The sequence below is a fragment of the Quercus suber genome, unplaced genomic scaffold (assembly GCF_002906115.3).
Source record: "Quercus suber isolate HL8 unplaced genomic scaffold, Cork oak 2.0 scaffold_579, whole genome shotgun sequence".
NCBI classification, from domain to species: Eukaryota; Viridiplantae; Streptophyta; class Magnoliopsida; order Fagales; family Fagaceae; genus Quercus; species Quercus suber.
Genome location: NW_027070024.1, coordinates 309,878 through 328,527, shown reverse-complemented (window position 1 = coordinate 328,527; position 18,650 = coordinate 309,878). Strand labels below are relative to the sequence as shown.

Here is an 18,650-nt window from a genome sequence, read left to right as displayed (position 1 = left end):
AAAAAAGAAAAGAAGGAAGAAACCCAGGGACGGTGAACCCAGGAAAAAAAAAAAAAAAAAAACCTAGGAGGAGTGGAGAAGACAACTCAGGAGGAAAGGGAAAAAAAAAAGTGAAAAGAGAGTCAAAAGGTGCAGCTGAATTTATGACAGTGGGTCTCACTTGTTTGTTTTATTACAAAAATGTCATTGAGTTATGAGAATTGAAAACTGAAAATAACCCAAAGTTGTTTTCAATTTTCATAACTCATAACTCAAAAAGTAGAGAATTGAGTGTTAGAAATAGAGTTATGAAAATAAAGAAATTGTGCAGGCAAATAAGTATTTTGTTATGGGTCCTACCATTTTTGAGAATTGAGTTATGGAAACAGAAAATTGAGTCATGAAAACTAGTGAACCAAACAGCCTGTTCACAATATATATTCATGCCTATAATGGTCAAAATTTAATTAAAACACTCAATATGATTATTTTTGGTGGAATCATTAAGATCTTATATGATCCTACACGATCCTTCCAAAAATACGATCCTAATCATTTTGGTCATATAACCAGATTAATATGATCATTTAGGTCTTGTAACCAGATTGTGAATTTGACCACCATGGTATACACAAATTACAGTAAATGGCTCATATTGTAAACTTTTTCAAAGATATATACCTAACAACTGACCAAAGCTTAACTCATGGTATTGTTGACTGTTGTCCCATTTCTCTCTCTTTTATTTATTTATTTTTCTTTTCTTTTATTTTAAGGAAATGGTAAATATGTGTGTCCAATTCCAAGAGCAAAAGAGGGAGGATGAAAGAAAAACAACCCTATTCTTCTTCTTCCAAAAGAAACAAAAGTTTGGTAGGGAATACATAATTTACAAACATATATTTTTCAGGAAAAACATTTCATCCATGATGATAACAACTAATTTTTCTTTTACGGACGGCTCAAGTATAAAATTGGAGTTTAGTACTAAAGCTACAAAATTTTTAAATGCAGACTGATTCCTTCTGGCCATAAATAATCACGCTTTCTTTAGTCTCTTTATTCTCTCTAGGGCACCAAGGCGGCTGTCACCATCCTTCTCCTTAGTAGCAGTGGCATCTTGTGCTTCTGCATCATTGTCGGCCTCATCTCTCTTACGAACCAAGCCTCCGAAGACAGCTGAAGGAACATCTTTTTGGGCTATTTCAACCTTGTCATCTTCATCTGAATCACTTTCTTCTGGTAGCTCAATGTCTTCACTATTTGCAGTAACTTTAATACCTCCTTCAGATTGTGATTCCACACCTGCACTGACAAAGCCAACTCTTCTGTTGTTATCTTTAGCAGCACCATTGTCAACTACAGGAGCTAACTGCCTTTCGAGAGCAGCCATTTCATCTTCAGCAACCCCAGCCTGTTTCAATTTGTCTCTTGCATCATCAAGGTTCAATCTCTGATCCTTTTGCATTAGATACTCAGGCAAGATAAAGTGTGTCTGCAAAAACGATCAAAGTGAGAAATAAAAATAATTAGTGTTTTTGTGTAAATTGAACATGTCTCTTGCCTCCAATCTTCTCTCTCCCCTTTCAACTTCCTCTTTAAACTAATAAGAATGTTTCAGTAAAAAGAAAAGGGGACTCTGGTTCAATTAATTAAACCAAATAAATAATGAGCTAAATCAGAAGATCTATCCATTTCCTAACACAATGCAGTAACTACCCCATCAAAAAGCTACTCCTAAGTCTACTAACCAGCTATAGATTGTTGCTCTAGGAATTTCATCCAATTTATGAAAAGTGACAAATGTGTGTCTAGAGGAAAATTCATTTTGTGATATTGTTTGTGAATAGAAATATTAGCAAAACTAACACTATTTGAAGCCACTGCTAGTGCAGATAAAATGGGGTGGGGTGAAGAGAATTAATAATAATTGAATTACCTGGCTATAGCTTGCAGAAACACTTCTTTTAATTCGAAGCATTTCTCTGAAAGTGTCTTCATTTCCATGTTGCACCTCAAACTCATGCCACTTATTCCAGAAATCCACATCAGATCGTGGATCTGCAAATTGTGACGCAAATACATATACTGCACGAGCACGATCAATTTCTCCTAGACTCTTCTCAAGCTCAGCATACTTCAAGCACATGGTCTTCACATCTTTGTCTGGAAGACCGGACTCTATTGCTTGCTCGTATATTTCCCTAGTTTTTGGGACACCAAATATCTCTGCTGCTCGAGCAATATAAATTTCATACATGCTCAATTTCTCATTGTTTGGAACAGCCTTAGTTGCTTGATCATAGACCTTCATAGCTCGCTTGGCCAGACCATAATCCTCCTCCAGCTTTGCATATTGAAGATACAAAGGCTTTACTGCATCAGCGGGTGCCTGATATTCAAAATCAAACAACATGATAAAGGTCAGAATCAAACTACGTTAATTATGATAGACCACATTTTAGCACCATTCAAACTAATATAAACTATATTCATTACCCAATATATAAGAGGCATAACATCAGTGATCCAGGAGGAATAATCCAAAAATGGCAAGAAGAAAGAATAAACAATCCATATTTAAACAATCCCTCGAAACAGGTATTGTTATACATAAATCCAAGGGAGGATATTTTTTCACATCACCTAGTATTTTAATCTATTTCTTGTCTCAGGAAAAAAAATCATTAAAAATGCACATGTAGATTTTTGTTATAGATTGATCCAAACCCTCTATGAGCTAGATTAACTTCCCTAACTCAAAACTAATATTGCAAAAGAAACTCCTTCTGATGTGTTTTGCTCACCAAACATGCCTATGGAGGAACAGAGAGACCTTGCCAGAACCCTTCAGGTTAATTTGGTTCAACAACCCAGTAAGTATCTTGGTGTTCATTTTAAATTGGGAGGTAATAGGATTGCTGATTTTCAATTCCTCATTGATAAATTAAAATCAAAGCTTCAAGGTTGGAAGATCAAACTTCTATCACAGGCTGGCAAAACAACCTTAATTACTTTTGTTCTTCAATCCTTACCCTTGTACTCCTTTGCATGTTTTAAAGTTCCTGAGTATGTGTGCAACAAGATGGATTCAATCATTCATGCTTTCTGGTGGGGCCATAATTATGGTGAGAATAAGCTCCACATGATCAACTGGGATAGGGTTCGGTTAGTAAACCCAAGAAACGTGGTGGGTTGGGTATTAAGAAATTTGGGTATATGAACCAGGCTATGCTGCATAAGCAGTATTGGAGAATCATTCAAAATCCACAAACCCTTTTAGCTAGAACTTTTAAGGCTAGGTACTTCCCAGCTTGTACTATTCAAGATTGTAGGCCAAAACCTCATCAATCATGGGTTTGGAGAAGTATCTTACAACAAGAGAATCATATTTTGAAGGAAGGCAGGTGGAGAGTGGGGAATGGGTAGCAAAATTCCATTAAATCATAGGAGCTGGATCCCAAATTTAAATTTTCAAAGATCAAAGTTCCATCTTACCACAGGTACTGTGGGGGATCTAATTGATCACAGTAATAGACAATGGAAGGTAGATTTGGTGAGAAGATTGTATCCGTTCCCTCAAGCAGCTGAAATTCTTCAAATACCTATATCCAAGACTGATTCTGTGCAGGATCAACTTCTTTGGAAATTCTCAAGGGGGGTTATCAAGTGCAGAAAGCTTATGAGATTCTAACCCAGGATGTAGCAAGCCAACCTAGACCTTTTCAAGCACACAAAGGCTGGTGGATGTCCTTCAGGAAGATTAAGATTCCTTTGAAAATCAGTACCTTCATCTGGAAACTTTTGCATAACTGCCTTCCTACTCTTCTCAATTTATACAGCAGGGGTATTTCAAGTGTAAAATGGTGTCCTATGTGTAATGAGGAGGAAGAAAGTCATACTCACCTTTTCCTCCAATGCCCCTTTGCAAGAGCTTGCTGGCATGGTTCTATTTTGTCCATTCACACATCTGATCTCACCAATATTTCTGTTCATAAGTGGATTAAGCAACTCATCTCAAGGCATAATAGCAATGATGCGAATTCAATGTGCTATGTGCAGGATGTTCTTACTTTTCTTTGGACTGTCTGGACCCATAGGAACAAAGTGCTTCACCAAGGAATTACCCCAAATCCAGTGGAAGTGATAGTAACTGCTCAACAACTATCTTGCAGGTACAGGGACACAAACTCAAACCTTGGCATCTCAGGAGGCCCCTAGGATAGAGGCTTCAGGTCAGTGAGACAAAGTGCAGCAGGGGAGTGGCAACTGATTCTCAAGCATGTAGATAGTAGAAGTAGGGTACCACACAGATATGGTGCTGCTTATGAAGCTGTAACAGTTCAAGGGGAGAAGGTGTTTTTTGGGGTAATTAGCAGCAATGCTAGAACATCAACAGGGGCACTGCTGGAGGCTATGCTTGAAGCTGTTCTGACTGCAAAGGAGCAAGGCTTTCAGCTTGTTTTGGTTCTCAGCAATAGTAGGAGTCTTCTACAGACTTATAAGAGGAAAACAGCTTTGGATTGGTTAGACAGTACTAGGCTAACTGATCTATGCTTTTTGAATCAAAATGGTTTCTCTTGTGATGTTTTTTGGGTACCCTCTGTAGTTGTAAATAGCTTGAAGTCTGTAGCTAGATTGGCAACCTGAATGCCAATACATCTTTGCTGGTTTTCTTCTGTTGGTTCGCATCTTTTGTAAAATATACTATATACTGTTGTATTGCCTTTTCCCTTGAATGGTATGGAAAGAAAAAAAAAAATCCCTCTAAGCATTTCAAAAATTACTTAAAGTCAATAAGCCGTAACAATTTTGATGATCATAAGCATTTCAAAAATAACTTAAAGTCAATAAGCCATAACAATTTTGATGATCATAACTAACCCCTCTGCTCCCAAATTTTTGTTCTTGATCCAATTTTATTCCTCCAGCACATCATTATTATTTAGCAAATTGGTAATTGAATACAGACATGATCATAAACTCAGTTCAACACCCAACCAATGAATATTTACCAGAATAAACCTAATCTGAACTCATAATAGGTGCATACCATTTCAACAGCATGCTCAAACAGCTCTCTTGCCCGTTCAAGTTTTGCCTTCCCATATCTCTTTACAAACTTTGAGAGGTATGTGACCCATATGTCTTTGACATGTGGATACTTAAAAATCTTCACCCCTCTTTCATATACCTTGAATGCATCTTCAAAGTATTTATGTTCCTGCACACATCAACCAGTAAAATTTTGTTAATTGATTGAAACCACTAAAAGTAAAAACTAAAGGAACATAACAGCAGAACTATTGGTGGAATGCCCATACCTCCAATAGAAATGCATAATTGAGAATAATTTGAGGCGTGGCTATTCTTAGATCCAATATCCGCTCATACACTGTCCTTGTGGACTCCAAGGTACCCAGGCTCTCTTCTAAGTCGACGTAGAAGGTCCAGAGTTTCAAGGATCTGTACAGCTTAATCTGCACTGGTTCATTCCCATCAGCAGCCACTGCAAATGAAAACAAACAAGCTCAAATATAAGTTAGGTTCAACAATACCCTGCGACTACAATTTTTTCTTTTCGTTTCTTTTCTCTTAAAGTGCGAGCATTAAAAGTGTTGGACAAAGACACCAGTATAGAATGTAAGCATGGTTGTTAAAATTGGGATCATAAAATCTAAAATCCATTTTTTTTTAATAGGTAGATAGTGGGGAAGAGAGCTTTGAACTTCGAACCGCAGACATGGAGCACAACAAAGAATTCCATTACAATTTGGCTATCAATTGGAACCCCTACAAGCTGAAATCATTTATACGATTCAAACCATCACAAAAATGATATGTTTATAGGATTATAAAATCAGGAGAATCAAGAGTCATTTAGATTTTATGGACTATAAACATGGGCCCAAAATAACAACACCAATGTTAAATTGGTCCAAAAACTTAACTCTATATGCCCAATGAACTTAAATAGAACCAAAGCAATAATATATAAGCCCAAAAACAATTGCATGCTCTATCGAATAACTACAAAATGTGAAATATACAGTAACAAAAGGAATGAAACATTAAATGAGGAAGGGTTAGAGTCACCTCTTCGTTTGACCTCCACCGACGGCTCTGCTGTGGCTCGCCTCATCAACTCTAATGCTCCTTTGAAATTTTGATGCCTCAATTCCATCTCTGCCCACTCACACCAAACACTAGCCAGATGATCCACAGCCTTGTAGTTGACTTGAACTGCTTTATCGAATATAACTCTGGCATTGACAAGATCACTGTGCTTCTCATAAAGCCTAGCAAAGTTAACCCACAATGTATGAGGTTTCCCCACAGCTTTCATAGGATCAATTGTCCTCACTGCCTCAGTGTAAGTCAAAATCTGCTTCTTGGGATCACCCTCAAACAACTTCACCCTTCGATGCCACTGTTCCACATTATGAGGATTCTGTCGTAACAACACACTATTCGCCAACTCCGGTCTCCTATTTATAAGATAATCCAATCGAGCGATCCTCAAATCCACATCCTTATCATCGTGTAACCAAAACCCATTAAGAATCTTCTTCTCAAGCTTAGCCATCGATAAATTCACATCTAACCGAACATCTTCATCTTCATCTTCATCATCCATTCTCTTCCCCTCAACACCGTTTTCTTTTCCACCCTCTCCCTCCTCCTCCTCATCCTCCTCATCACTCGAACTCATACTCTCTATCTTAAATGTTAACATACTCTCTTCAAACTGCGTATACGAGTCAAAAATTACACTAAAATCTCTAACAGTAACCACACTCATAATCCCCTCCTCAAACACATCCCTCGCCTTCTCGTGCAAATTACGCCTAATATAATACTCTGCAAGCGAGGTCCACAACCGCCCTACCTCATCCGTAAACTTCCTAATCCCACCCCTAATAATCGCATCCACATTCAACCCCGAAACCTCATTAGCATGCTTAGTTAACAAATCACACAACTCTAACCACAACCTATGCTTAGTTTTCCCCTTAATCGAATAAAACCCATCATCATTCAACACCGAAGCTAATCTTTCGGAAGCCTCTTGCCAAAGACTAGAATTAACTAAAAATTCAATGAATTCTTCAATATGAGAAGGGTCGTATTTCAAATACCTGCGATAAACCCTGAGCGAGGTTTCAATTGGGACGCCCTTCTGGCTCACGAAGATCAAATAGGGCTCCCAAACCCGTTCGTGCTGAGTGACCGGCAAGGCGCACAGAGCTCGATCGAAAGTGCGGCGAGTCTGGGTGACGAGCTTCTGGTGAGTTAGGGTTTGGAGGTACATGATCCAAATCCGAGGCATTTTGTGCATGGTGACCAGGGCTCGCTCGAACGTGTTGTTGAGGGTTTTGTATTGGGAGTGAGAGATGGGAAGGTTTCGAACGAGGTCGAGGCGCTCGCGGAGATAGGCGTGCCATAGCTTGTAGCTGCCCGGGAGAGCCTTGAGAGCTCGCTCGTAGATGATGAAGCGCTTCTTGAAGGGAGCGTCGGATCGAGCGATGAGGTAGCGCCACCAGAGCTTGAGGCTGAAGGGGTTGCGGAGGACTTCTTCTTCGTAGAGGAGGTCGTCTTGGGATGGGTAGAACTCTTTCTCCATGGATGGGATATGAGTGAGAGTAAGGGGAGAGAGAGTGTGTGGGTTTGTGTTTGAGAGTCCGATGTAGCGTAGCCGTAAAATTACATTCTGTCTGCAAAACCTAATTTCTACAAGAACGCTGACTAGTTGCTAACAATTTTTTTTGAAAAAACCTCTTAAATAAAATTTTATTAATAACCACAGTAAGGATTAGAATTTCTACTACCCTTTTTTGAGAAAGAAATCTACTTTTATTTGAAAAATGAAAAACAATTATTAAGAGCAAACTACTTATTTGGCCTTATTCTTTACACTATATTTTATTTTGTTTTATAATCTTTTAATTGTGTCAATTTATTGTCATGTCAATTAAGTCTTTGATATTATCTCTTGAATGAAAATTGCTAACATCGCTAACGACAAAAATAAAAAATTAATTTTCGTTGATGTGGTAATAAACTTTTTTTTTTTTTGGCCATTTGACAAGTCAGTAATTCGAAGAGATAATAGCAAGGATTAGATTGACATGATACTAAAAAGTTATAAACCAAATTTACATAATTAAAAGGCTAGGAACCAAATTAAACTATAGTGTAATGAATAAGGACCAAAGACCTAATTTATCTAACAATTTAACTAGGAAATTATAAACAAATAAAATTTTAATTGAACTAGATAAATATCTCTCTCTCTCTCTCTCTCTCTCTCTCTCTCTCTCTCTCTCTCTCTCTCTCTCTATATATATATATATATATATATTGTGGGATCATAGGCTTAAGGCCCAAGCCGAGGATAAGGGGGTCATCCGAGGATGGGTAAGTATAGTCAAGGAAACCCATGCTAATGGATAAGGAAGACAATATTGAACATAATGGCCTAGGAGTTTTTGCCGAGGATGAATTTGTCCTCAGCTAGCCAAGGCCGATATTTGTAAAGGATGCTTGCCATCTAGAGGTGCGATCCATGAAGTTCTGGAAATATGGATAAGCATTACAGGAACAAAAGACAAAAGAATCCCAAAATATCTTGGGAAAAGCTGCTGTCACCGCATTGAATGCACCCCTGCTAACTCCCTGGCTGCATTAATGAGGAAGTGACCTCTGTATAGTATTATTGCAACCTTACAACCACCCCAGAAGACTTCTAGAGGGGGCTGACGGGACAAGTATCAGGATAAACCATCAATTGTCCACGTGTTAGGTAAAGGTGAAGGAATAGATGTAGTATAAATACGGGTAGAAACTTAGAGAAAAAGAGGCCGACAATTGAGAAAGAAAGCACTGTAGCAATCTCAAGAACTCTTGTAACCATTCTCATCCGATATTTACTAAAACAAAGCCCATTTGATTGTGCTGAGGACAAACTTTCCTTGATAAACTCAGTTCATCTCTGTTTGATTGTCATGAACACCATATTAACTGTTATCCATGCACTAAAACCTAGCTCTTTGACCCATTCTCTACAAATTCATTGTACTGGGCTCACTAGGCCAAGATCTCATACATTTTGGGGCCTGGTCTGAAAATTGTGTCCCTACATATATAAAGTTAAGCCATTTGGGGCGATATATCCATCTAATTTTTAAAATTTTGTAACAAGTAAATTATTGGGTGTAAAAACCATAGAGCCCAAATCTAATTAAATTCTAAATTATACATATAATGAGAAACCATTACATATTTTAGAAATCTTAAATAATTTGTAAATTGTAACTTTTACAGAAGGTATAATTTAAACTCATATATGTATGTAATTGTGATTGTTTTTAATTGCACCATGCATGTGCATCAGAGTCTTTTCATGAATAAGAAATTGAGTCATTCTCAATTCTCAACTCCCTAATTTTCACTTCTCACATGACTAACAAGTCCAACTAATTAAAATCATATTGTCGTAACCGTGTCTAAGAAATTGTGACTATCATTCGACAATGGGGTGTATTTATTTTTAATTTTTTTTAAAGATAAAATAGTATTTCAACATATAACGTTGTTTTCATAATAATTATTATTTATTACTTTACCATCAAGCCAAAATGCCAATTAGTTTTTTGGTGTAACCGAGGTTTAAATCTCATATATCTTATTTGACCGCAATAAACCTTACATGTAGGAGCTAAGTATTACTTATTTTAGTTGAAATTCTAATTGGAAGAATCTGATGTGAATGCTCCTATCAAAGCCCATGGAGTATAGGCCAAGCCTTAATTATCCTCCCACTGTGTGTCTGTTTGGGCTAGTTGTAAACATACACAACGATTCATCTCATGCATTTTATTACATCATTGTCTTCAAACTAAATCAATCACATGAATCAAACCCTATTTTTCAAGATACATATCTCAATCATTAAAAACTTAATGTGGCTTAATATTTTGATACAGTGGTATGATTTTTGCACTTGGGCTTAGCACATTGTTTTGATCATAATGACTCCTAGTTGCAAATGGGTTGCTTATAGGCCTAGGCTGCCCTTTGTCTCAAACGCAAGAGAATAACTTATACCGGAGACCTTACTATCCTAGGATTAAGGAAGTAGCATGTCTAGTTACTGGTTGAAATTTATTAATGCTCCGATTGTTTTGACAATAATATTTTCTAAAAAATGAGTCATCTTTAAAAAATATTTTCCTATAAAACTATTTAATTTTTTTATGTTTGATAATAACTTTAAATGAGTTGAAAAAAAAATCTTCTAACATTCCTTACTTAGCTTATAGTAGGATAGAGTTTTTTTTAAAAAAAATTAGTAAAAAATAATCTCTAAAAATAAGTTATACTTTTTATGTTAACTAAATATAGTTTTCCTTTAATTCATTTTTTTAATGCTACCAAATATTAAAAAACATAAAATATTATTTTTATACAAAGTTTTTTATTGAAACAAAAAAAAAAAAAAAAAAAAAGCGTTACAGGGCTAAGTTAAACCCACCAAAGATGTTAGGTTATTGGGTACTTGTAGCCAGTTCATAACTTATTAGTGCACACTGTTCAAACGCAACTTATGGCTAGGTCCACTTGGCCACTATAGAATGGGCTACAGCATAGGCCACATCACATGTCGCGCAAAATGGCCCTCAACACTTTTCCTAAAATATCATTATTAAATGTTTATGAAAAATATAAGAATTAAAGTAAATCACTCATTACAAAGGAATCTTGATGGTTTACGTGTAATCTAGTAAATATTTAATTGACCTAATTTCTCCAAATATCTTGTAAAGAACATCTTGCGTTTTTTTTTTTTTTTTTTTTTAAATAATTATAATGTGCTTCTAATCTTATAGCTCGAATCATTTTGTCATAGACTTCAAAGCACTTTGTGTATAAGAATATTTCAATTAATCTATAAGGCCCTTGATTGCACATATTCTCCTTATTCTCCTAAATGTAATAGAAAGAACTAGCAAACTAGAAGTCCAAACAAAATATTATCAGACAATGGTATTGCTTTCAAAATTACAATATTTGTCTAAAAATAAGCATTTTTTAACATGTAGGATACAATCTAGCATCACAAGCCCATTTAAATAGATTATCTACTCAAACATGATTCAAGCCAATAAAGTTTTATAAAAAATTTAACTCCCACATGAAATTTGTTTTTGTTGGAATTCCTCAATCCAAACAGCTTTAAGACTTAAATACAAATATATAATTAGTTATACAACATCCTTGAATTACACAACTTTTGAAGGGGGGGGGGGGTGAATTGCAAAAAAATAATAATAATAACAAACCTTGTTCTTGCACTAACCTTGAGATTCCTTCAATTGAATCTGAAATTATAACTCATAAAAATGTGAAACATAACTTAATGAATAATTTGGAATATGATGGATGTAAAAGAAAATGCGTCTCTTGTAAAAGTGTTGGCTACTTACAGGTATATTTCTCATGTAAATGCATTTTTATCCAGAAAGAGGTTAAAAACTACTTATCCAATATGATATTGAAGACAACTCTTTGCATTCCATTTATAATTGGAATCTTAGTGCTTTTTAATATTTTGATGCCAATTAAACAAACATTTTGCAACACGAAAATCAATATTATACTTTTTTAAGCAACGTTGATATTCAAGCTTTACTATCTCTAATATTGGGTCTTCTTTATTCTTCTCTCCCATGCAACTTAAAGTACTCGTTAAAATACAAGTTGAAAAGAGCACATTATGCCCTCCTTTTAGCTTTTCTTCACAAATTGCAAAATTTTCTTCTAGGCCATTATCACTATCAAGTTCCATGATCACTATCAAGTTCTGCCAAAAGGAAGCAAGAATGGAAGTGGAGAGTGATGGAAAAAGGTAGAGGAAAGTTCATTGCCTTGCACTTCAACAAGAATACAGAATATTACATCCATTATTTTTTTCTCATATTTTTCCAAGTCATCAAATTTTCCCTATAGAAATTTTCTATTTTAAATTTATGTTTAGAATTATAACTGTTTCTCAAACTCTAATGCCTTATATACAATTGAATTATTGACACATTTGGAATAATGATAATTTAATCTATAACATGGCTTATTACTGAAATATTTTTGTACAAATTAATGTTTCTTAAGCGCTGTGACTTTTGGGAGTACGAGCATTCTTAAGCTAAGTGATTTCCAGGTCAAATAATGCCTATTGGCTATAGTCATAAACTTCATAATAGTTATTATGTTAACACATGGTTTTTGACAAAAGTCAAGTAGGCTTATAAGAGTACAATTAGTTTTAAATGAACATGTGAGATAGAAAGATACAACCGTCACAAAAATACTAGATAAAACGTGCTTTTAGGGTTTTTAGAGGAAAATATTGGCTTGAGAAGTGTGATAAACAAGTGATTTTTTTTTTTCAATGAAAAAAGGGTGTAACACATGTAATCATTGACTCAGCCCACTTAAACCCACTTATTGATGATGTGGGACACCTTGAGGCATGTTAGGGCTATCTGCGTCGTGGCACAGCATTTTTGCAAAGCGCACGACTCAAACCTGGCAACTCTTAAATTCGCAAGTGTAACCAAGTCTGAGACTCCTACCAATGCGCCATGCCCCCAGGGGCTATGATAAGCAAGTGATACTTGAGTTTTTAGATTTCAGTTCATCCTACTGCTCATTAATGAAAATAAAACATGTATGGTTAGAGTTATATGCATAAGTTTCTACCCAAAACTTGCAATTGTAGAAGGGGAAAAAAAAAACTTATTGGAAAAAATGGATTGCTGCAATTTATGATGAGACAATTAACTGTAGGCCACTAGAATAAATAAACAAGTTAAAATATGTGACTTTGGATTAAAGTAAAGGCATTGATTTAATCTTTATGTAAGGTAAAATGCAATATAGTACAATATTTTCCTAAACAAAGTCATCTCAACTTGTAAGGCTGTCCACATGAATATGTGAAGAGTAATTGCAATATTTTTTATATTATGATAATTAAAATTGATCACTCAAATAAAAAATACTTGAAGTTCCACCTGTGAGAGAGTGTGACATTGGGTGAACTTTGAGTTTGGTTTGAGTCAAGATCCATGTGAATGGATGAGATCGTGTTAAATATATCTTAAAATGCATAGTTCACCTAATGTCATTTGTACCCCTAGATCAAGAGTTTTACATAGAGTAGCCACTTATTTGATTTAATTTGAAAAAAAAAATGATAAAAGAAGTGCCTCATTCCATTAATTGAATTGAATAATTACAATTGATGAAAAATAAAAGAAAATTGCAAAGCTTCAATTCCTAGATACTGTTTAAAATTTGCATGGCTTTGACTTCCTAAAAATTTAAAATTATATGGATAAGACTTAATTTAAGAACCATCAGAGGTTAAGTTACAAAAAGAGAAAAGTGTTAGGCACCTGCGCACCCCAACCGATAAGTCTGTCTTTAAGATTATAATGGTCATGGTCATGTCATGCAATCATCGTCCAAATATTTAAAAAACAAAAGCAAAATTTTAAATACGATAAAATGGATTGAACGTTTACGGTTAAAGTTTTTTTTTTTTTTAAATTATTTGAACATTTAATAAACACAAATTTTAAACTATCGTTTCATCGCATATCATCGAATACAAACATGTTGTCATCATCAATCAACAAAGATTTAGATCTAGTCCAAGGAAATTTTATAAACACTATTTCAAGGTTCAGAATTCAGATCAACAAGACATGGACAACAACTCCTTAGCTCATACTAGTGGAACTCAAGGGTGAGAAGATAAAAATGCAAGATGGAACTAATGACCATTATTGATTATGTTAATAAATGGCAGAATTTTTTATTGGGACGGAAATTTCAAATATGAATATATTATCGCAATCTGATGTATCTCTTAGAGCAGCGCATCTCTATAATGGATCAACAGCCGGGAATAGTGAAGTTTTATGGGCTTTGATTACAAGACTCAATACAGATCGAGACGAAAAAATAAGGTGGTCGATGCACTTTTGAGGTTACATGGGAATTGGGCTGCAATTTCTAAGTTGAGATCAACATGGCTAGAAGAGATTCACAATTAAGCCCAAAATGAAAACAATCCAAGTGGTAGAAGTGTAATTTGAAAATAAAATCAAATTTGAGAAATGGAAATGAAAATGCTCAAACTTTTAAGAACACCAAAATGAAAACAATCCTCCATGTAATAACCTGGTTTGTGTGGATACCCTATTTGTTAAAAAAAAAAAAAAATGAAAACAATCCCAGTAGAAATGTAATTTCACCAAAAATTAATTATTTATATTTTGTATTCGTTTGGATACTGTTTATTTTGCTGAAAACTGAAAATAATTAAAAAAATTACTATTCACACACTCCTTACTATTTATTTGCCTGTTTGCACTGTTCATGGGACATGAACAGTGCAAGAGGCGTTGGTCAGTAAAAAAAAAAAACTCAAACGCGGGAGAAATCATCCATATCCAAACCAACACTTTGGGTTTAAAATTGAAAATTTTTTGCTAAAAGTATTGTAGATAAATATAAAAATTAATTGAAATAATATAGTAGGACCCATAAATAGTAACAAAAAATACAATAGAGCATGTAAATAGTAGCAAAAAATAAGTTAAATAGTCAAATAAGTTGTCTTTCTAATTTGGAACCAAACGCATACATTAGACTATTTCAATTGACGTAAATGTAGACATAGAGTTAGTCGAACCACATTAAATATTATTGTCTCTTGTGAATATTTTATTTTATAATTATTTTGCATGCACTATTGCTAGCCGCCTAGCCTCAAATAACAATAAATGATGTTAGAATTTCCGTCATTGCACAACAATATTATACATTCTTAATACACCATTACATATGTTATATGTACTGTTTTTTTTTTTTTTTTTTCAACCAATGGATTTGGATGTGACCACGCAGGGCCATGAAACTCAATGTGCCGGCAGTACAGGTTAGAAGAACCGAAAAAGGTCGCGTTTTGCGTAGTATAGCCTGGCTCATGTTTTTTTTTTTTTCAACTGCTACACGTCGCTGCCGTAAGCAGCAATAATAACATGTGCGAGTCCACACGCAAGCTCTCTCTTCTTCATCACCTCCTCCGACACATTACACACAACCCCTCTTCACATTTTTCAAAACAACGCGTCTCACTTTCTGTAAGTCTCTCTCTCTCTCTCTCTCGTTTTGCGTAGTATAGCCTGGCTCATGTTTTTTTTTTTTTCAACTGCTACACGTCGCTGCCGTAAGCAGCAATAATAACATGTGCGAGTCCACACGCAAGCTCTCTCTTCTTCATCACCTCCTCCGACACATTACACACAACCCCTCTTCACATTTTTCAAAACAACGCGTCTCACTTTCTGTAAGTCTCTCTCTCTCTCTCTCACAAAAATTCATGTAGAGACCCCAATTTGCATGTCCCAGATGCTGATTTTTCAAAACTTAGACTTGATGGTAAAGTTTTGTAATTTGGGTTTTTATTTTTTTGTGTGTGTTTTTATTGCCCATGATTTTTTTTCTTCTCTTGATTCGTAGTATTGGGTTTTGATCTGGGTTTTTGATTCTTGTAAATATTTGCATATTACTTTTCTTCGTTTAATGTTCAAACTTTATGCTTCTTGGTCTGTTTGGTTGCTGAGAAAAAACAGAGAAATTATGCTTGCATGATTGGAGTCGTCAGAGTTCTGTAATTTGAGTTTTTATTTATTTATTTATTTCCTGGTGTTGGGTTTCGATCTGGGTTTTTGATTCTTATAAATTTTTGCATTTTACTTGCCTGCTTTTAATGTTCACACTTTAAGCTTCTTGGCCTGTTTGGTTGCTGAGAAAACGGAGGGAAATTATGCTTGCTTGATTGAAGTCTTCAAAGTTTCTTAAGGATAATATGTGTAAAACTATATGCTTCAAAGTTTTTAGGGTTGATACTTTCTATGCCTGATTGTTGAACAAGCTTATCCATTTGTAGTGTTACAATGATTTGTTTGATTGTTTGATGAAATATAGGAAAGAAAAAGGTTATTAGATTTCTTACCATGTTTTCGCCAAAACTTTATGCTTCGAACTTATAAATTTTTGCTCTCTTAAATTCTCTGCAACAAAAAACTAAACCTCTATTTTTGTTTAGGATTTCTATGCTGATTGTTGAACAAGCTGATCCATTTCGTTTTACAATGTTTTGTTTCACTCTTTGATGACATATAGAAAATTAAAAGGATTAGATTTCTTACTATGTTTTGTCTTATTCTGTGATTTGTGTTTCAGTGAAGAAAATTTGTTCTCTTTGCGCGTGTCCCGTTCTCTTCTCCAATCCTCCAAACTCATCCAAAAAGTAAAAAAGAAAAAGACCCTTACTTTATATTTATATCATATTAGAATACATACCCAAATGGAGGTTAAGCTATGGAATGACAAGCGTGAGAGAGAAATGTATGATAACTTTGCCGAGCTTTATGCAATAATTAAGGCCACCGAGAAGCTTGAAAAGGCTTATGTTCGTGATATAATATCCCCATCTGAATATGAAACAGAATGCCAAAAACTCATTGCCCATTTTAAGACCTTAGCTTCTGCACTCAAAGATACAGTCCCAAGCATTGAGAGGTTTGCAGATACTTATAAAATGGATTGCCCAGCAGCTATAAACCGCCTGGTGATCTCTGGAGTGCCTGCCACGGTGGAGCACCGTGCTGCTGCGTCCACCATGGCAGACCCTAAAATTGTGGCAGAATGTACCACGAATTTCATTACTGCAATGGACGTGTTGAAGTTGAATATGGTGGCAGTTGATCAGGTGCACCCTGTGCTCTCAGAACTCTCAGCTTCGCTTAATAAGTTTGCTGTTCTTCCACCAGATTTTGAGGGGAAGACGAAGATGAGGGAGTGGCTTTCTAGGTTGTCGAAGATGAGTGCAGCAGATGAGTTGACAGAGCAGCAGGCTAGGCAGCTCCTTTTTGATCTGGATTCATCATTCAATTCATTTATGGCAGCTTTGCCTAATTCTGGCACTTGATTGATTTTGGTAAGCATGTAAATAAGGGCAATGTTCTTTTGTTTCAGTAATTAGATGAAGTATTTTGTGCATTTTGCAACTTCTCTTGGTAGATCCTCGGTGATGATTGTAAGAGTTCCATATTTGTGACTGCTTATACATTTAGAATGGCTGTCCAGTTGTTCTGAATGTTGATTCGTGCTTTAAAGATATGGTATTTTTATGATAATGTGAAAGTACTCAATATGGTTTCTTTGTTCATTCTATTCAGTTCCTTGTTTTTCTTTGTGGTGGGAGTTGGTCCCTTATCTTGATGAAAGTATGAGTTCTTAGTTGCTTGCTCATGTCAAGTGATGTGGTTTACTGTTGATAGTTGATGGGTCATGAAATTCCAGGAGCTGAAATATTTAGTTGATTCTATTTTGTAGTAAAGATTTAATCACTTATCAAACACAGTTCTGTAATGACTTCCCTGATTACAGAACTGTTGAAACACATTTTGGGGCAACAAGGTTATTGTCAATCTTCTTGCATTTAAAAAGTATGGTGGCTTCTTTTGAGCTATAAACTTCAGTGGAGGATAAGCAGGCATATAAGCATTCAAGACTGAAAATTACACTCATTGGTTGTTGAAGTATTTTGTGTGATATAATTTGGAAGAATCTGCTGTTTGAATGTTGGTTTTAGGTTCTGGTTTCAATGCAAATTATAGTGTCAAAAAGTAGTCCATTAAGGCTATATCTTCCCGGACATAGCTGTTTATTTTAAGTGTTAGTTTTTTAATTGTCTTTCTGATGAAAAGGGGAGTGGGAGGAGTGGGTGGGGATTGGAGTTCTGTGCGAATAAACAATCAGTACAAGGGTGTCTTTTCTGAATAAAAGCAGCCTTAACAAAATGCTTGAAAGAGATGTCACTTTTTGCATTGTTGCCTTATTGCTTGTATTTGAAAAGTGTTCCCCTTCCAACTCTTGGTTTCTACTTCGTCACCTATTTCTGTCTTATTTGTGAAAGGTTTTCTGGTAGGGTTCTCTGTGAAAGTTTGCCTGGCAATTGCTAGTACCGTGTGAGTTCTTAAGACCTGGTGCTGTCCAATGAAGACTTGCGTCTTTTTCTTGCTTGTGATAGTAAAGTTTTGCTTTTTAAAGTTTACCAGATCGTCTTTTATAAGTCATGGATGGTTTGGCTTACTTTTAGTATTTTTTTAAAATAAATATTATTTTGTTTTAATAAAAAACTGTCATATTATTCACTAAAATAAAAAGAGACTTTCAATTAAAAAAAGTACTGAACAAAAACCAATCCAATAATGCTTTTTTGAAGTTCCTCATGCAAAATGAATCCTCAAGTTTGGGAATCAGTCTCCCAATTGAATAAGACCTTTTTTGGACCATAGACTTTTCCACTCGGGACTCTGTACAATTAGTGAATGACAGGAGTGAAGCATTATTAGTTTTTCAGAGGTTTGGTCATTTCAAGATATTACTATTCACTACTTTCTATATGCGTATGACTGCTGTTTGCCTTCCAATAAACCCTGACTGCATTTAATGGCTATCCTTTTACTCATCGTTTATTGTATATACTCCCTCCATCTTTTTGTTCTATTTGAAAAATTCATCTTTTTAAA

General features: G+C 35.2%; 2 protein-coding genes across 3 annotated transcripts; one reads left to right on the top strand and one right to left on the bottom strand.

Annotated features, from left to right (window-relative positions):
* Positions 1-802: 802 nt before the first annotated feature.
* Positions 803-7,724, bottom strand: LOC112012449 (uncharacterized). Its single transcript, XM_024044832.2, has 5 exons — positions 6,076-7,724; positions 5,304-5,488; positions 5,033-5,203; positions 1,919-2,371; positions 803-1,474 (listed from the first exon to the last, which is right to left on the bottom strand). Exons 1-5 carry the CDS (start codon positions 7,601-7,603, stop codon positions 1,019-1,021), a joined length of 2,793 nt encoding a protein of 930 aa, XP_023900600.1. The 5' UTR covers positions 7,604-7,724; the 3' UTR covers positions 803-1,018.
* A 7,352-nt stretch (positions 7,725-15,076) lies between these two features.
* On the top strand, positions 15,077-17,284 carry LOC136063804 (vacuolar protein sorting-associated protein 28 homolog 2-like). 2 transcript variants are annotated; one of them, XM_065764715.1, is made up of 3 exons: positions 15,077-15,216; positions 15,403-15,489; positions 16,297-17,284. In XM_065764715.1, the coding sequence occupies exon 3, from the start codon at positions 16,421-16,423 to the stop codon at positions 17,042-17,044; it is 624 nt and encodes a 207-aa protein (XP_065620787.1). In that variant the 5' UTR covers positions 15,077-15,216; positions 15,403-15,489; positions 16,297-16,420; the 3' UTR covers positions 17,045-17,284. The 2 variants fall into 2 exon arrangements, with proteins under 2 accessions (XP_065620787.1, XP_065620786.1); XM_065764714.1 differs by lacking the exons at positions 15,077-15,216; positions 15,403-15,489 and adding an exon at positions 15,265-15,397.
* Positions 17,285-18,650: the final 1,366 nt, after the last annotated feature.